At 36.4% G+C, this 20,347-nt stretch overlaps 1 protein-coding gene across 1 annotated transcript in view; it reads left to right on the forward strand.

The window, feature by feature from the left end:
- Positions 1-18,439: 18,439 nt before the first annotated feature.
- The window catches only part of LOC106876246 (tyrosine-protein kinase CSK), a 58,002-nt gene continuing 56,094 nt past the window's right edge, over positions 18,440-20,347 (forward strand). Inside the window, exon 1 of the mRNA XM_089349689.1 lies at positions 18,440-18,744. Coding sequence (XP_089205815.1) covers positions 18,713-18,744 — 32 coding nt within the window. The 5' untranslated portion in view covers positions 18,440-18,712. The remainder of the gene's footprint in view (positions 18,745-20,347) is intronic.

A 20,347-nucleotide genomic window follows, 5' to 3' on the forward strand; every position in this document is an offset into this window, starting at 1 on the left:
CTCTGTAATCTGGTGGTCTTTAAGAAAATATAAGCCATTTACAGATATACCGTCAGCAAGATGATGGTTAAAAAATTCTGTGAGGAATTTAGCAAGCAAGTTGGTGTCCATCTAGGCTCAATATTCATCCAGGTTCTGTTTATTATGGTCCTCAAGGCCATAAAAATGGAATTTAAGGATAGCTGTGTATGAGATTTGTATGTCAGTGACCTAGTTCTCATAGCTGAGTCAGTCAAAGATTTGGGGGCAAAAGCTAAAATAGAGTGGTCTCAAACCTAACAAAAACTAAATATTGATATGTCGGAAAACAGACAAATCACAGACCCCTTTGGGGAGATGGTCCAGCTCAGTATGTAGAAAAGGTGTTGGGAGAAACTCCATAAGGTGCACCCAGTGCAAGCTATGAACACATAAGAGGTGCAACAGTATCACAAGAAGACTAACAGAGAAAATCTTTACATGTGGCAGATGTGCAGATACATTAAACACCAGAAATATACAACAAATAGACTCCTTCAAATGTCATGGGGGAAGTTGTTCTAAAAGCATAGCTACCAGAACAAGAATAAGCTGGGCAAGGTTCAGAGAGCTACTGCCTTTGTTAGTAATGAAGAGTTTTTCCTTCAGAGTGAAAGGCAGATTGTATGATGCCTGTGTATGAATAGCTATGCTTCATGGGCTGTGGCTATTACTCTTTTACTTGTTTCAGTCATTTGACTGCGGTCATGCTGGAGCACCACCTTTAGTCGAGCAAATCAACCCCAGGACTTATTCTTTGGAAGCCTAGTACTTATTCTATCAGTCTCTTTTGCTGAACCGCTAAGTTACGGGGATGTAAACACACCACATATATATAGACACAGACACATAAACACACACACACACACATATATATATATATATATATATATATATATATATATATATATATACATATATACGACGGGCTTCTTTCAGTTTCCGTCTACCAAATCCACTCACAAGGCTTTGGTTGGCCCGAGGCTATAGTAGAAGACACTTGCCCAAGGTGCCACGCAGTGGGACTGAACCTGGAACCATGTAGTTGGTAAGCAAGCTACTTACCACACAGCCACTCCTGCGCCTATTGAGGATATATGCAAAGGCTTAATGGCTAGATGGGTAATGTCAGTGTGCATATATGACAGAGTGTAAGTGATTTGAGAGAAAAACTAGGTATACATAGCATCAGATGTAGCATGCAAGAGAGAAGACTGTGCTGGTACAGTCATGTAATGTATATGAGTAAATACAGTTGCATCAAGAAGTGCTGATCTCTAATTTTAGTGGAAATGTGGAAAGTGTAGACCCAGGAAGACATAGGATGAAGTGGTGAGAAAGGATCTTTGATGTTAGGACTAAAAGAAAGGATGGCAAGGGACTGAGACTCCTGGTGGTTTTCACCCAGTGTATCGAGGGGTTGCTGATAGAAAGGGAATCCAAATGTAGAAAACATGCCAAAACAGTATGTACACATGAGACATGGTCCAACTCTCTATAGAAGGATAGTAACTCTAAATAAGAACTAATTTGAACTATAACAACCTGATCAGCCAATGTCAGCATGGAAAAATCAATCTAAAAATAGTGATAGTGTATCTCGGACAACATCATACAATGTAACCTTTTAAGATGGAGAGGTGTCATTTGATGTTTCTAGTTTTTTGCTATTTACTATTTCTAGTAGATCAACTGACTTCTTAGAGCTTCCTATGTTAGTTCCGGTTATTTGTTTATCCTAAGTATTGACTCTTTTCCTACTCAAGCCACAAATTAACTTCTCATCCTCCAACACACAAAACTGCATTCAGGTCAACTGATGGCCTTAACGAATAATACTTCCTTGACTTTTTCATTGAAAAACTGATAAAACAAAATATAAGTGCTGTGTGTCAAATACAAGATCGTAGATTCAGATTTTTTCCCTTCACTTCTTGATGCAACTGTATTTACTCATACACATTACATGACTGTACCAGCACAGTCTTCTCTCTTGCATGCTACATCTGATGCTATATACCCTTTTTTTAAATTATATTATTTAAAACAAACAATATAAGCAATGTTTTTACTTATAATTAGGGAAACAGGTAAAAACACAAATTGCATTGTTTTTAAAAACTTACTTTTAAAATCCTGTTAAAATTGACCCTTTTTCATGCCCACATTCTTTGGTGCCCTAAGTACACACCTGTTTTGTATAAGGGTTTGTCCAAGCCTGTCAGCATGTCATTCACCAAATACACACCAAAAACAATCAGTGAGGGAGTATAAGTGGTTGCTTGACCAGCTAGAAACAGCAACCAAATCTCTCAAATTTAATTTAAGAAGCAGTTTGAATAAAAACAGTTTGGTGATGGCTAAAAAGATCGTGGGTCAGCTGCATCAAGGCTATCCAACGTTAAACACACACACACAAATGCATTCATATATGTATTGCATGTTTGTGCTTGTGGCATACCATTGTGCATTTAATAGATCAAAAGCTTCAATTTGTTTTTTAGGAAGTATTTTGCCTTTAATATACAGCATCATACATTTCACATACATCAGAAATACAAGAGATACAAACACATTTCTTTATCAAGCAATGGCAGAATTTTCTCTCCTCTAACATTTGTGAACTTCCTTCCAACCAAGGTTCCATTTATCATCTCTTACTCACACATTCACTGAAAAAGTTGAACTTATTCAATAGAGAATTGTGTTTGGCACAACATGCATGTATTTTTCTGAGCTTTCAAAAAAAGATCTCAGAGAAGGCAAGAAGGTGAATGACCAGTCAATCAATATCTTATGAAATGTACATGTGCAGGCATGGCTGTGTGGTAAGAAGTTTGCTTCCCAACTGTATGGTTCCAGGTTCAGTCCCACTATGTGGCACCTCTGGGCCAACCAAAACTTTGTGAGTGATTTTGATAGATGGAAACTGTAAGAATCCCATCGTATATATATTGATGTGTATGTGTCATTGTGTCTGTGGTTGTCTCCACCACTGCTTGACAACCAGTGTCTGTGTACCTACATCCTCATAACTTAGTTGTTTGCCAAAAGAGTTTGAAAGAATAAGTACCAGGCTTTAAAAAAGACTACAGATACTGGAGTTGATTGTTTTGACTAAAAATTCTTGAAGGTAGTGCCCCAGCATGGCCACAGTCTAATGACTGAAGTGAGTAAAAGATAAAATATATACACAACATTACAAAACTAGAAGAGAGAAGGTCTGGAACATAGATGAGCTTCTTAGCATAAACACACATCAGGTTACTTGGTTATAAAATAACTAGTTTTTAATCATCACTTTTAAAGTAATAATATCTCAGTCCAAAATAAATTTTATTAATTAAAAATAAAAACCATCAAAATCTACATCTTTTTGCCAACAAGAAACAAATCCATTTATTTCAGTAACTTAAAAATTCTGGCCACTGCTGGAGAAGTAAAGAAGAACTTGAGAGTAATGTGTTGCTGTGGACACCAAATCATGGTACCACAGTGGCTGGAAGACCACTGAAGATGTATATACAACAGCTTGCAGAAGATGTTGGATGCTAAGTTGAAGACCTAAAAACACTAATGGAAGATCGGGAGGGATGGAGAGAGAAGTAGTTAAGCTGGCCCGGGTAATCAGCCTGACTGGATGATGCCTTGATAAAAAGAAAGAATTTCTGGAGTACTGATCCAGTTGAACTGATCAACGGAACAGCCTCCTCATGAAATTAACGTGCAAGTGGCTGAGCACTCCACAGAACGTGTACCCTTAATGTAGTTCTCAGGGAGATTCAGCATGTCACAGCGTGTGACAAGGCTGGCCCTTTGAAATACAGGTACAACAGAAAGAGGAAGCAAGAGTGAGAGAAAGTTGTGGTGAAAGAGTACAGCAGGGTTCGCCACCATCCCCTGCTGGAGCCTTGTGGAACTTTAGGTGTTTTCGCTCAATAAACACTGCGATCCTATGACCGTGAGTCTGCTGCCCTGACCACTGGGCCATTGCGCCTCCACCCTGGAGTACTAGAAGTGATGAGTTCTTCAAAGGCATTTTCAGTTGTTATCTGATTGTTAAAGACCTTCTTCTGCAGGAAATTATTAAGATGCTTGCAAAAGTGATTGGTGAGTAGAGCAAGGTCTGGGAAATAAACTGAATGAAGCAGAGTTCTATAGTTTTGTTTTATTTCTACAGAACCATATACTAAACCTAGCCGGACATCATAATGGAGAAGAATTAGTATTTTTCCATAGACCAATGCTGAATATAAGTGTTGCAGTTCTTAGAGTACTCTGTTGATTTCTTGGTAATATTTCTGTTTTGATGTTTTTACCAAGATTCAAAAAAATAGTAGTGGACAATACCACTCACCAACCACCAAACAATGGTCATAACTTTCTCTCGATGCAGATTCAACTTGGAAAAGTGTTTCCATGCTCCACCTCTGTTCAACCACTGTATAGAATTGTATTCATTATCATATAAAATCCTTTTTTTGCCATTTGACAGACTAAGAAAATGGATTGCTTTTGTTACACAATAGAAGTAGGGAACAACAAATTCTTCTGTCTTAGCCTGGAAGAATAAAATAAACAGAAGGGAGCTGAGAACTGAACTCTGATGGATCCCTAACTGTACATTAAATTCTTCTCTGAACTCCTTACTGACTCTCACTTTGGTAACTACATCTCTATACATGACTTGTACAGCTTTCTCAGGCCATAGATCTACTAGCTTCTTTAGCAACTATCAGAGCATAAATAAAAGGAATCTGTCAAAAGCTTTCTCCAGAGTGAAAAAGTTAGCTAATTAGTTCTCCTGCAATTATCTTACTAATATTTGAGGTGCCTCTTCTTGGTACAAAGCCAAACTGCATCTCATTCAGGCTAATACTGTTCCTATTCAATTTTGCAATAATTTTGCCACTTTCATTACCTGGTCCAACAGCTTCATGTCTCCTCAGTGATCTCTTTTGCTCTTCTGGAAATTTACAAAGATACTGATGAGGGCCAAACAAAGACACACACACAGACATCATTATTTGTTTCAGTCATTTGACTGTGGCCATGCTGGAGCACTGCCTTTAGTCGAACAAATTGACCTCATGATTTATTCTTTGTAAGCTTAGTACTTATTCTATCGAACTGTTTTGCTGAACTGCTAAGTTGTGGGGATGTAAACACACCAACATCAGTTGTCAAGCGATGGTGGGGGGACAAACACAGGCACACAAACATATATATATATACACACACGCACACACACACACACACACATATATATATATATATATATATATAGATATATATATATATATACGACGGGCTTCTTTCAGTTTCTGCCTACCAAATCCACTCACATGGCTTTGGTTGGCCAGAGGCTATAGTAGAAGACACTTACCCAAGGTGCCATGGAGTGGGACTGGACCTGAAACCATGTGGTTGGTAAGCAAGCTAACTTACCACACAGCCACGCCTGCACCTATTACTGATATATATATATATATATATATATATAAAGAGCACTCCGTCGGTTACGACAACAAGGGTCCCAGCTGATATGGTCAACGGAACAACTTGATTGTGAAATTAATGTGCAAGTGGCTGAGCATTCCACAGACACATGTGAAGGCACGTGGCTTAGTGGTTAGGGCATTCAGCTCAGGATCGAAAGGTCGTTAGTTCAATTCACGGCGACGCATTGTGTCCTTGAGTTAGACACTTTATTTCATGTTGCTCCAGTCCATTCAGCTGGCAAAAATGTGTAGTACCAGTATTTCAAAGGGCCAGCCTTGTCATACTCATTGTCACACTGAATCTCTCCGTGAGAACTACTTTAAGGGTACACGTGTCTGTGGAGTGCTCAGCCACTTGCACGCTAATTTCACAAGCAAGCTGTTCCGTTGATCGTATCAGCTGAGACCCTCGTCGTAACCGACGGAGTGCTCCTAATATATTGTACATGATGGGCTTTTTTCAGTTTCTGTCTACCGAACCCACTCACAAGGCTTTGGATGGCCCTTGGCTACAGTATAAGACACTTGTCTAAGGTGCCATGCAGTAGGATTAAATCCGGAACTTTGTGGTTTGGATGCAAGCTCATGTCGTCTTCCAACAACCCCGAAATTTTTTTTTTTTTTTTTTTTCGCGTGTGTGCCAAGGGACATAACTCTTAACTCAACCCTTGCTCTGTTCATTTTGTCGTCTTTTCCCAGCAACGACTTAACCAGATGTGTCTTTTAAACTCCAACAATAGAAAACAGTCGCTATATTTTCTTCCATAACTGCCATCTCTGAAGAACTCAGGGTTAAATAATTGAGATGTTATTCAACACCCTGTTGATCTCCTTGTGTGAAACCAATTGGTAATATAGGCTGTAATGGATGTATAATACTGTACATTTCGATTAATATATATATATATATATATATATATATATATATATATATATATATATATATATATATTGTTCTGCCGGGTGAGGACCAGTGGCTTGAAGTGTTTCAATTTATAAGACTGTGCCAGGGAAAATTTTGATGTTGTGGGCGAGAAGTGTGTTTGCATGAATGAATTGTTCACTTGCAGTGACTCTACAAAGAAAGAAGCTTGGAAATGCCACTATGAAAGGCTACTAAATGTAGAGAACTCATGGGAGAAGGAGAGCCTTCCTAATATGAATCTAACAAAGGGACCAACAATCCGAATAGTCAGTAACTTGGTAGATAAAGCCAAGAAGGATATGAAGACAGGGAAAGCCCCTGGCTTATTAGGAATAGCTGCTGAGATGCATAAAATATCTGGTGGTGTGAGTTATGGTCTAGTCACCTGTATAGTTAATCAGATTGTCCACAAGGGAGTCTACCCAATGACTGGTGTAGCAGCACCATAGTCAACTGCTACAAAGGTAAAGTTAATGTCGTAGACAGAAATGATTACAGAGGTATCAAACAGTTGGGCCAGATGATGAGAGAGGACCATAGCTCAACTAATTAGGAAGAGAGTTAGTCTAGATGAGGTGTAGTTTGGTTTTGTGCCGGGGAGAAGCACCACTGATGCTATATCCCTGTTAAGGCAGCTGCAAGAGAAGTACTTAGCCAAAAATAAACCTCTGTAGGCTTTTGTCAACATGGAGAAGCCTTTGACAGAGTACTTTGCTCCCTTATCTGATGGTCAATGCAGAAGGTAGGGATAGATGAGTGGTTGGTGAGAGCTGTACAAGACATGTACAGGGATTCTGTCAGTAAGGTGAGGGTCGGCAACAAGTATACCGATGAATTCAGGGTACAAGTAGGGGTTCACCAAGGATCATTCCTCAGCCCCTCTTGTTCATCATAGTCTTCCAGGCAGTAACTGAGGAATTTAAGTCAGCCTGCCCCTGGGAGCTTCTTTATGCTGATGACCTTGTTCTTATAGCTGGTTCACTACCAGAACTAGAGAAGAAATTCCAGGTGTGGAAGCAAGGTCTAGAATCAAAGGGTCTTAGAGTTAATCTAGCAAAAACCAAAGTCTCAGTAAGTAGGAAGGCAGACAAATCACAAATCCCTTCAGGTAGACGGCCCTGCTTGATGTGTAGAAAAAGCATCAGTAGAAACTCCATAGGATAAGGCGGTGAACTGGCAGAAACGTTAGCACGCCGGGCGAAATGCTTAGCAGTATTTCGTCTGCCATTATGTTCTGAGTTCAAATTCAGCCGAGGTCGACTTTGCCTTTCATCCTTTCGGGGTTGATAAATTAAGTACCAGTTACGCACTGGGGTCGATGTAATCGACTTAATCTCTTTGTCTGTCCTTGTTTGTCCCCTCTATGTTTAGCCCCCTGTGGGCAATAAAGAAATAAGAAACTCCATAGGATGTACCCAGTGCAAGCTATGGACACATAAGAGTTGCAGCAATATCAGAGGAAAGTTAACAGTGAAAATAGTCTTTGTGTGTAGCAGATGTACAGGTACAATAAACACTAGAAATGTACAGAAAATAGACTCCATCAAATGCCAGCAGGGAAAGCTAGAAGTAGTTGATAGTTTCCATTATATAAGTGACTAAGTCAGTAGTGGAGGTAGATGTTCCAAGAGTGTGGCTGCTAGAATAAGAAGAGGCTGAGCTAAGTTTAGAGAGCTTTTACCTCTGTTGGTAAGAAAGGGCCTCTTCCTGTATGTTGGCTATGTACAAACAGCCATGCTCCATGGCAGTGAAACATGGGCTATGACTTCTGAGGACATACAAAGGCTTGAAAGAAATGAAGCTAGTATGCTTCACTGGATGTGCAATGTCAGTGTGCATGAGTGACAGAATGTAAGTGTCTTGAGAGAAAAACTGGGCATAAGAGGCATCAGACGTGGTGTGCAAGGGAGACAAATGCACTGGTATCATCATGCGATGTGTATGGATGAGAACGGCTGTGTAAAGAATTGTCAGTCTGTAACTGTGGAAGGAACCTGTGGAAGCGGTAGAGCCAGGAAGACATGGAACAAGGTGGTGAAGCATGCTCTTTGAATACTGGGCCTTATGGAAGTAATGACTAATGACTGAGACCTTTGGTGATATGTTATGCTTGAGAAGACTTATCAAGCCAAGTGAAACCATAGTCATAGACATTGCTGGTGTCACGTAAATAACACTTGTGCTGGTGGCACATGATGAATCAGACTGGAACTTGGTGCAGCCTTCTGACTTACCAGTTCCAGTCAAATCATTTAACCCATGCCAGCATGGAAAGTGGATGTAAAATAATGATGATGATGATGATATATCTTTATGCATTGTATATTTTCTCACATTGTTTTTAGCACAAGTACACAAGCCTCTGTGTGTGTGTGTGTGTGTGTGTGTGTGTGTGTTTGTACAGTACTTCATAAAAAAAACCCACTCTTCCTATTCTCTGATTCAACAATGTAATTAAGTAGGAAGTGTTTAACTTTTCACAAAGCCAAATTATTCAAGGTTTTGATTAAGATAAAATAATGCTATTGATAAGACAGTTAACTTCTGCCTAAAATTTGATGTATCATAATTATCTTATCTAAAGCCATAAACCTAATTTTAAAAAAAAAGCATAATCAACACCATTGTTTTAATATTTCATTGCATGAAAGTGGTGAGCTGGTAGAAACATTATCACGCCAGGCAAAATGCTTAGTGGTATTTTGTCTGTCTTTACGTTCTGAGTTCAAATTCTGCTGATGCACAAAAGGGATAGAAATGCAGGAAAAGCCGTAAAATGTGACAACCGATGCAGACTTTGTGGAGTTCACACTGAAGACATCACCCACATCATAAGTAGTTGTTCGAAAATGTCATCACTCTATAATCTACCAATGAGACATGATGCTGTAGCTAGGACACTCTATAATGAAATCCATCAGAAGGATAATCCCGAGCACAAAGAAATAAGAACCCACAATATAGTAGAAGCCATAGCCACTCATAATAAAAAGGAAAACTGGTGGAATGTACCAGTGAAGACCTCAATAAAATGTAAGCACAACAAACTTGATATAATGATCTGGGATAGAGAAGAGAAACTGTGAACAGTTGTGGAAATTAGCTGCCCCGTGGATGTTAACATAAAGCTGAAGATTAGTGAAAAAGAGAACACCTATGCTGAACTTTTGAGAAATCTACAGTTACTCTATCCAGATAACAAGTACAGGTTTATACCTGTAATTATTGAATTATTGGGGCCCTGGGATATGTAACACACTGCCTAAATACCAATCTTGAGAAATTAGGCTTCTCAAAACCAGAAAGAAGAAAGCTAATTCAAAAACTACAGATCCAATCCATCACTGGAACAGAAAAATCTGTAAAACTTTCCAGAAGTTTATTATTTAAATATATATGAGCATGTTTAGATATGCAACTATATGCATGAGAATACATACATAAAACATACAAATCGGCGCATACATACATACATTCCAATGAAGGAGCCTTGGATCTAGGTTAGAAACCAATTGTTTCACTATGGGCAAAAAAAAAATCTTGAAATAAACTGAATAATGACATACATACATACAAACATGTACACACACACACACACACACACACACACACACACAATGTCGTGAGTTCAAACCCTATTATTGACAATCAATGTACTAGGACAAACTCTATTACTGACAATCAATGTTGTTATTGTTTAACCCAGCTCAGTACTGAGTAAAACTATTATTAAAGATGTCTAGAGAGTGATCATTCCATCTTTGTTTAAAGTATAGTGTATGCAGGACTATTCTATAATGTATGCACAACTAAATAATAATATATTCTGGATATATGCATCTATTTTGCTATTTAAGGCAAAGAAGGTTTCACAGCTATTTCTAGCAAGTCAAGTAACCATGTAACCTTGATCAAATAACTTACCCCCAATTTGCTTAACATAGATAGGCTTTACTCTTTACTCTGTAGCTGAGTGGTTAACACTTAAGTCGTGTACTTAGTAACTGATCCAACAAAAAACCATCCATCTGGGAAAATATAATAAAGACAAACTTGAAAAATAAATCAGGTCAATCATTAATCTCAAATTTTTTTGTAATAATGCAACTTAATCAAATAGTATTTTCAAATAGTATTTTGAAAACTACTGGATAGTATGTTTGCTTCATAACTTTTTGACCTCATTTACTGGTGTGCATAATGCTGCATTGTGTTCTGCATTGTATTCTGCATTTCATAACTACTAAATATGCACAACATAAGTTAAAACTTGACACTTCACTGCTGATAATTATTGGCTGAAAAGTTAAGAACTTCCTGATTCAAGCTAAGCAGCATTCTCTTATGTCCACAGGAAAGAAATTTTAAAAGTTTGTTCTGCCCAATCCACACAAGTTGAAAATAATTCAACTTGATAAGTATGTTGTCAACTCTAGCCAGATTTAAAACAAATTTTTAAATCAACAAAATTGATTATCTTGGATTCAGTGAAATCACCTTTTCAAAGTGTGATTGACAGCAATCTTTACACATAGTAATCACTTCAGTAAAATATCATAGGTGAGATGTACTAATAAAACTGCCATGCTTCTTGAAATTCACCAACACTACACCTGATATCCCCCCCACGCCATACACATGCACACATGTATATCATGACTCATACACTGTTCACTTTCCTGACTTTTGTACATAATTCTATGTACTGTACATGCACCTTTGATGAGTTGTAGTGCACCTGAGCACTATACACAATAATTTCATTATTATTATTATTATTATTATTATTATTATTATTATTATTATTATTATTCAGTAGTTTTATTTTTATAGCGTGCTTTCACTTCACTACTGAGCGCAGCTCTGTGTGCCTTGGGTATGTGCTGTGGTTTGTTGTGATGCTCTTATGGTTACTGTATTGAAAGTGTTTTGCGTAGGATGTGTGCAGTGCCCAGTAGTGCAATTTTCTGTATGTTATATATATTTGTAAATCTTGGTGTTTTTGTTATGTATTTATCTGAATATTTTTTTATCATACCTAAGGCGCCTACTATAATAGGAATTGTTTCTGTTTTTAGATTCCACATTCGAGTTACCTCTATTTCCAGGTCTTTGTATTTTGAAAGTTTCTCCATTTCTCTTAGGGAAACGTTGTCATCTGCTGGTATTGATACATCAATTAGAAAGCATCTTTTTTCTTCATGATCTCTGACAACTATATCTGGCCTATTGGCCTTAATTTCTCTATCTGTGTGTATTGGCATATCCCAGAATATGGTTGGTTTCTCATTTTCTGTGACCTTTTCTGGCGTGTGCCTATACCATCTTTTTTCTGTTGTTATTCCATAGTGTTGGCATAGCTTCCAGTGTATATAGGCCCCCAGCTCTGTCGTGTCTGTGAATATATTCCTTCTTAGCCAGGACTGGGCAGCCAGAGATAATATGATTTATTATTTCTTGTCCATCGCCACATATTCTGCAGTTACTTGTTATGTTTCTTTTCATTATATGTTTTTGGTAATTTCTGGTGGGGAGGCTTTGGTCTTATGCAGCAATTAAAAATCCATCAGTCTCTGCTTTGAGTCCTGAGCTTCTCAACCATTGCTGGGATTTTTTTCTGTCTATTTCTTTTGCATTTAGTTTAGCCCAGTATTTGCCATGAAGGGGCTTTTCTTGCCATTGTTTTATCATGGTCCGTTGCTGTTCTAGTTTTAGTTTGGATTTCATTTGTTTTATAGCTGCCGAAGAAAGAAAGGTCAGGCTTGACTGCACACCGGTCATGTGGGAAGAGGAAAGGTAGGGGCAGAGGGACAAAACAATTAAGGAGGGGCGAGAAAAAAATGACAGGGACACAGTGAAGTGAAAAGTGGAGGGAGAAGAGAAAGCAAGGAAATGTGAACGAGGGGGAATGAAAGAACGAACAGTGGAATGAACGAATAAGGGTGACAGCTTTTGTGCTAAGCAAAAATGAAAGTTTAATTTTGCTATTTTATGTACATAAACTGAACAATCACCAGTTAATGTTAACATAAGCCAGCTAATAAGATAGCTAATCCATGGTGCATTTGAATGACTAGAAATGTTGCATTGCACACTAATCTATTATTGTTTTCTACACATTTGATAATTTTTTTTTCTCTGAAATGGCCACCAGAGCCTGTCTATCTTGTCTTCTCTGTCTGACTGTCTTGCTTTCTGAGTCTGTCTGTCAGTCTCTCTCTCTCTCTCTCTCTCTCTCTCTCTCTCTCTCTCTCTCTCTCTCTCTCTCTCTCTCACCCTCCCTCCCTCTCATTTTTTTTCTGTTAGTTTACAGTTGACACTCTTATATTGCAAATTTTTGCTTTGTCCTTTGAGAACAGACATATTTGTACATTGAAAATCAAGCCTATCACATTGCAAAAGAAAATGAGCCAAAGGAAAGTAGAAAGAATGACTTCAATGAGCAGGAAAGTATGAAAGTAGAAATTCAATGACCAGTGGGAAAATTAATTCTTGTTTGTAGCAGGTCCTTCAGGAAAACGTTTTTGAATTCTTTGTGAAAATAATTTCTCATGACTTTAATAGACATTACGAAACAGCATTAGATTAAACTTGAAAGGAAACCAAAGCTAATACTTCACTTTGAGTTACAAAAGGAATGTTTAGTTAAGAAAATATTTAAGGAAAATATAGTTAAATAATATTTAGTTAAGAAAAAGAAAGAAATTAAAAGCAGGCAAATATTTGTTGGAGAGAAGAGACACATGAAATTGCTTTCAAGTCATCCTCCAACCTTGAAGCCTCTCTAAAATGGAAAAGAAATTGCTTGGCTTTGTCTCCATAACAGTGGCCTTTCATATATAGGAACTGTGGAAGTGCAGTACCCCCTATTTCCACTTTATATTATCGATAACATTCAAAATAATGAGTCCTTTTTCCTTTAATTTTCTTTATACTTGTACATTATATAATCCTTAAGCGTAATGTCAGTAGCCATCCTCTAGTTTTATGAAAAAAATACAAAAATCCTTATATAGAACTGTGCACTTCACAGTTCCAGTGACGTGGTGTTTGGCTGTTGTGCGCATGCTCACATGTCCAAGGTAGGAAGCATCATACAAGGGAGAGAGAGTACTGCATGAACAATATTGCTGGGTGAAAGGTTGTGTTTCTTTTTGACTCCATGTGTGTTGTGCTTAAAAACATGTTTATATTCTTTAATGTGATAAAGTGTAGAATTATATTATTATCTTGCTTTCAGCTTCAGTGTTTCTGCCAGGATTTGAAAAATAGGGTACATTTCCTCCACCCCACTTAATTTTGTGATTATGGGGGGGATTTTGGAAAAACAAGGGGGAATTCATGACAGTGTTCAGTGAACAAATTAAACACACTACCCAGGAGTGGCTAAATCACAAACCGATCAAGTTTATATATAAGTTTTCTTTTTATATGTTTGTTTCCTTTTACACAATATTAAAACAATGGCTAAAAATTTTCAGAGGCAACACCCCCACTAATTTTATCTACGAGCCACCACTGCTCCAAATATTTGTAAGATGTCTTGGTGATAAAAAATATCAAAATAAAATCAGACAAAATAGGTCTGTCACAGTAAGAAATGCATTGAAGAACTCTTTGGTGATGATGCAACTGAGCAACTGAAGAAACCTGTTCCAGGCTTGTATTTAATTTAGTTTGAGACAAATTTGCATCATCATCATCATTTAACATCTGCTTTCATGGTGGCCTGGGTCAGACGGTTTGACTAGAAAGGTGATTTATTAATACAAAAGGTGATTTATTAATACAAAACTCAATCAATATCCACTAAGTAATCATACTTTTTCACATTTTTTTGCCAAAAACCTTCCTGATTACTTCCTTTGTAATCCTGGAAAACATCATGATCATTAGTCCAGCTGTTTGACCATGAAGAGGGAACAGACAGACAGATAGACGGACTTAAGGCCCATTATAGTAAGATATTGTGACATACTTCTGTTAAAATAAATGTTATTTAAGTAATGTTGGAGTTGGTTTTATTATGGGACAGCATGCTATCTTAATATCATATAAATATATTGAGACCCATTACTGAATTTATTTTGAGATACTCTGTGTTTCTTTCAATTACATTAAATATAACAAGGAATTTAGTAAAATAACTTAGTTATCATTAAGCTAGTATTAGGAACATAAACTGTGAAAGATTTTAGTTCAAAACTTATGAAAACAAGACATTTGTACTCAGAGCCAGAGCTGGTTTGAGCCAGGTTGGTAACAAAAGGGTTAAGCAGAGCCACAAGAACATTCATATCATTTGTTAAATGAGGCAACTTATATGTTCAGTATTATAAATGTTAGAATGTAACTAAAAACCATTGAATTTTATTTGGGACACAAAGCATGCTTAACTTGTAAAAAAACTGGGTTACTTGAGGCAGAATAATACAATAAAAAAAACTTGCTAACATATTTCTTGGTTCACTTGGCTGCTAATGTACTTCCCTCTAGTATTTAGTGGCCACTTCACTATTGATTTTTCATACAGCAGGTGTCTCTGTATATTTTCTGAAAAATTAAAGTCAGTTTTTGTTTGGTGTAATACCTTTAAAAGTGAGATAAGTAGCAATATTTAAATAATAAGTTGCCATGTTTAAATAATAGTAGCAATATTTAAACTAGAGAAGCACTCAGAGAGTGCAGACCTCCGCCAAGCAGCTCATTTCCATCCATATACACGCATGCTGAAAATCGCCCAATTTCCCAAAACACTGCCGGCAAATCCCATACTTATCTTGACCATCGTCATCATCAATACTGTCTCTGCTTTCACCACAGTCACCATCAAAACTACAATTACCATCAAAACTATGATCAACACAATCAGTTTCTTTACACAGTTGAAAATCCATTATCCAATACTCATGGGACCAAGAGAGTTGCAGATTTTTGATTTTTCTAATTTCGAAGTGCATTATTAAAAAAAAAATTGCATCTACAAAACAGAACAGTTTGAGGATAAAAACCAGGTCTAAAGACTAGCTTATAGACATACTCTGAATGTAGTTCTATATAAATCTTTAATAATTTTTTTTATACTTAAAACCATCAGAAATGTTAAGATATCAGCCTCTACCTATGTTGTTATCCTTTGATTAGAAGGTTACAGCATAGATTAGATTATTTCGATAAGTTTTGGCTGAAGTTGACTCAGGCCATGTCTAATTTAATAGCACCACATGGAAGAGAAACATAGTCAGCTCTGGGGAACCATAGCCCATTCAAGCAGAGGGTTATTGCTTTCGGAGACATATCTGGGTGTGGGTGGTTTATCTAGTATTTGTTGGGAGTAATCATCTAGGGATCGTTTGAATGCCATGATGTCACTTGATTGTTTGAATGCCATGATGTCACTTTCCTCCTTTATTTGTGTCTGGCACAATGTTGAAGAGAGCAGGGCCAATTGAGGTGAAATAGTTCTGTCATAGTGTTGTGATACATTACCTTCTGCTGACTCTTTTGCCACAACTTTCTCTCACTCTTTCCTCCTGCATCTAACAGTTCATCTGTGATGGACTGGTGTCCCATCCAGGTGGGGAACCTATATGCCATTGAAACTGGGGAAACTGGCACTTATGAGCCAGGCATGGCTTGAGAAGGAACAAACAAAATTCTGGATAATTTTTGGTTTTTAACAGTCACTATTACTTTTCTCTGTTGGATTTCAAGTCAATTTTTCCCACATTAATGACTAATTTGATAATTTTCAAGTTTCAAGAAATGATGTCTAAAATGGGGTAAAACGAGTAGTCACTAATTTCAATAATTTCTTTTCCTTAACTGCATGGTGTGTAAATGCAGAGGACACTCCAGCAGATCGGGAAGAAGCTATAGGGAATATTTGATGCTGAGTTTTTATTTTTTTTGTTTAGTTGAGTTTTGTTAATTTCATATTATGTGCCATTTTTCCCTGACCCTCTTTCATTTGACCAAGATATTAAATTTTTTTCCATCTCTTACCTTTCCAATATCTAGGGATGGACATTGATGTGTATGAATCTGTTTTCAAATGTAATTCTGGAGAACCAAAGCAGCAAATTTACCTTAACTTGTGTTACTCATTTTGCCCCATCCAAATTTGTCTTTTATATGCTCAAAGAAAACGGCGATAGTTTTCTGAAAGTAATCAGATTATGTTATAATGTTTTTAATACATTTAGGAAAGGTCAAACCCGGTTAATGTTTACTCTAACTTTCGGTCACCAAAACAAAACAAAACAAAAACTCAGTCTAATAGGTGTAAAAAAATATGTAGAAGATGAATGAAAACAAAAATTTGCGCAAACGAACAAGGTGGGCGAGGAGAGGACTTTCGGAAAATTCACAGGATCCGATAACTTGTAGGAAAATCGATATATATATTGATGAAATTTTATAGAAATGCCTTTCAAACCACATAAATTACGAATATAAGGAAATTTGTGGGGGAAATGTTTTCCGAAGTGGTGGGGAGAGGATTTTTGGGAAAATTCACTCGATCCGATTTTTCCCCTCATAAATGGGTATCTTTTCATGAAAGTTTATACAAACACTTTTCAAACGACAAAGATTACAGTTATAAATAAATTTGTGGGAGAAAAATTTTCCGAAAGGTTGGGGAGAGGAGTTTCGGATCGAGAAGACTACATAAGTTGGAATTTCTCCGTTTTGACAGGGGTTTTTCCAATAGTTTTTCACCACAGCCTTCGAAATGATAGGGAGTATCTTTTTATGAAAAAACGGTTTGGAAAATTTACGATTTTTTTTTACTCTCCTCCCCACTTAATGATGATACCAATGGATCAAATGCGTGCTCCCATTGGTGGGATATAAGCATCAACATAAAAATGATAATTTAAATCTTTAGCCCCACCTTAATTAAGCGAGGCTGTGTGTGTGTGTAAGAAAAAAAATTCTAACAGAAAAGTATGCTATTTAAAATGAATTATCTTTTACACACCTATTTTTTTTAAAAAATCCCTGTGGATAAATGCCAGAAATGACTTCAGGCTCTCCAATATTTTAAATTATAAACAGAAACAATCAGGGGCGAGGAGTGGGGTTGAAAATAAATCATAAATTTTCATTTTTTTTTATAGCATAAATGTGTTTATGGAGAGAAAATATTGAAAAACATCAATACATGCGCGAGTGAGAAGGAAACGACGAAAGTTGTCTTGGGATGTGCAAGAAACGACAGCCTTTTGTTTTACCGAAAAGGCTCCTTCTATAACTTATAAGTGCAAAAAATAGGCCAAAATCGGTCCGTAGGTGGAATGGGGAGAGTAAAAAAAAATTAACTTATGTAGACTTCTTGATCCGAAACTCCATTTTTTCTGAAACTTTTCTCCCTCCCCCACGGAAAAAAAAATTTCCGCACAAATTTCTTTATCATCGTAATCTATGCCATTTGAAAGGTATTTGCATAAACATTCATTAAAAGATGCCCATTTTCCTGGAAGTTAGGAGGGGAAAAATCGGATTGTGTGAATTTTCCCCAAATCCTCTTCCCACCCCATCGGAAAACATTTTCCCCACAAATTTCTTTATAATCGTAATCTATGCGGTTTGAAAGGTATTTCTATAAAATTTCATCAATATATATCGACTTTCCTGCAAGTTATGAGGGAAAAATCGGATCGTGTGAATTTTCCGAAAGTCCTCTCCTCACCCCTATTCGTTCACGGGAGTTAAACATTAATCCTAATCCCTTAGCTGATACAGCTTTTGTAAAGTAGTGAACATTTGTAAAAAATATGTCTTTAAGTAAAAAATTCAATAAAAACGCCTCATTTTGCACGCACCCCATATATGTATGTATATATGTGTGTGTGGATATATAAGTATGTATATGCATATATATCTTTATATATGTAAGTATATATATATGTATGTGCACATATAAACATATACATACTTTTATATCTACACACATATATACATAAATACACACATACATACATATGCGCGCGCATTTACATATATCTATATACACATACGTAAACACGCATACTGTGCAGAGAGAGCGGGGCAAAGAGATGAATGTTTTGACATTTAATCTTCATTTACCTTGTTATAGTATCTCCGGGTTACATATATTTATTAACTACAATTCCAGTATGATTGAATAGTTTTATTAACGACGTCAAAAAAGTGCTTTTTTTTAAATCGTTTATCTCGGCATTTTAATAACTTTTTTCTTTTCACTTCGAACAAATTCGAGCAACAGTTTTAGATAGAAATCATGAAACAACTGGATGCTTTGAAAGATTGGAGGTAAGTTATGGCTTTCCGTGACTTTAATATGTCAACATACACACACACACACACACATATATATATATAATAATAATAATAATAATAATAATAATAATAATAATATATATATATATATATATATATATATATATATATATATATATATATATATATATATATATAACATACGTATACATTGTTAATTTCACTTTTACCTTATATATGTGTCTTGTGTGAACACTTTAATACACACCTGCAGAAAAAACACCTTTGTACATATGCACCCACCTACTAGATTAATGTTTGTGGAAGATATCTCTTCTCAGTCGCTTAATTTGTTGGAAATAGTAACTATCCCTTAAATCGCCCGAGACTGTTTTAAAAAAACAGAAGGATAAATAGTAGTTTGAAATACATTAATTCTGAAAAAAGTCAAACAAAAATATGTAAGACGGAAGTTTCTGTTGATCGTGATAAATCCGCTGTGATTAATCAACATTGGTGGGGTTGGGGGGGGGGGGGGCTTCGTTATAAAAAGAAGTGACTATGTATATAAATAAAACTTGAGATAAGCCAGATACATTCAGTTCTCCATATGTCTACGCCCTCATAAATACATCTGCAACTTGTGAGCTAACGAGAGAGGATCTATGTGGTCATTTGACCTGCAAGAAACAACAAACAAATACCCTCAAATTAAACTCTGCCGTTTTCAAAAGAAGGGAAGAACTCATTCGATAATGTAATTTAAGAATATACTGCCTGGAAAATACAAAAAGACGGGTTTGCTTCATTTGGGATGTCTTTCGATGATAAATCTGTTTGATCAGAGCTAAGCTAAACAACAAACACTGAATGGGGCAGTTGTAATTGGGTTCGCCAGCCCTGTTCTGACTTTTTAGTAGTTGCAATGAGTTTTGAAATGGCTTAGTGTTGCGGGGAATAGTTTCCATGAATACCCAAAGCTCTTTAACTTAGCATTTCTAAACTTATATTCAGATGCGCATTAGGCTATATAAGTTATTTTTCTTAACTTTTGTATTTTTTTTTCTAAAAGACGCATCAATACTTCACGGTAAGATCTCAGCGTAATTGTGAAAGGGTGGAGAGTAAATGCATTTTCGTACTGTGTAGTGAGGTCAGAACCGGATTACCTTTAAACAAATAACCTCTTAATTGTACTAAATACAGCCTGCCTTGATTTAAATTTTCTTTATTTTTACGGAATAAAAAAAAAAAGGGAAATTATGAAAGAAAGGAAAATTAAAAACTCAGTATGAAAGGTGGCAGGATACCAGTGATGTTTATTTAATCGTCTCAAAATGAACATTTAACTAAAAACATTTATTTATCATATACATCTTTTAGAACATTGTCATTTTATAAGATTTTGCTGGCAAATTCTTTGATTGTTATTACTGTTATCAAATGCTTTATAATGGAAAGGTTTTTATGATACTTTTGGGGTATCATCTTCTTCCATTATAATTATACTGTTGATTCAAGGAGCTGGAAATATGAAGAATGAAGTTCTCAGGTGGAGTAAATTCAATAACCGTTTATTCACAGGTGCTTCGTACAAGGGGTTTACTTTCAGTAACCATCTTCACAGCAGTGCGTA

The sequence above is a fragment of the Octopus bimaculoides genome, chromosome 3 (genome assembly GCF_046866305.1).
Source record: "Octopus bimaculoides isolate indiv1 chromosome 3, ASM4686630v1, whole genome shotgun sequence".
Lineage (NCBI taxonomy): Eukaryota > Metazoa > Mollusca > Cephalopoda > Octopoda > Octopodidae > Octopus > Octopus bimaculoides.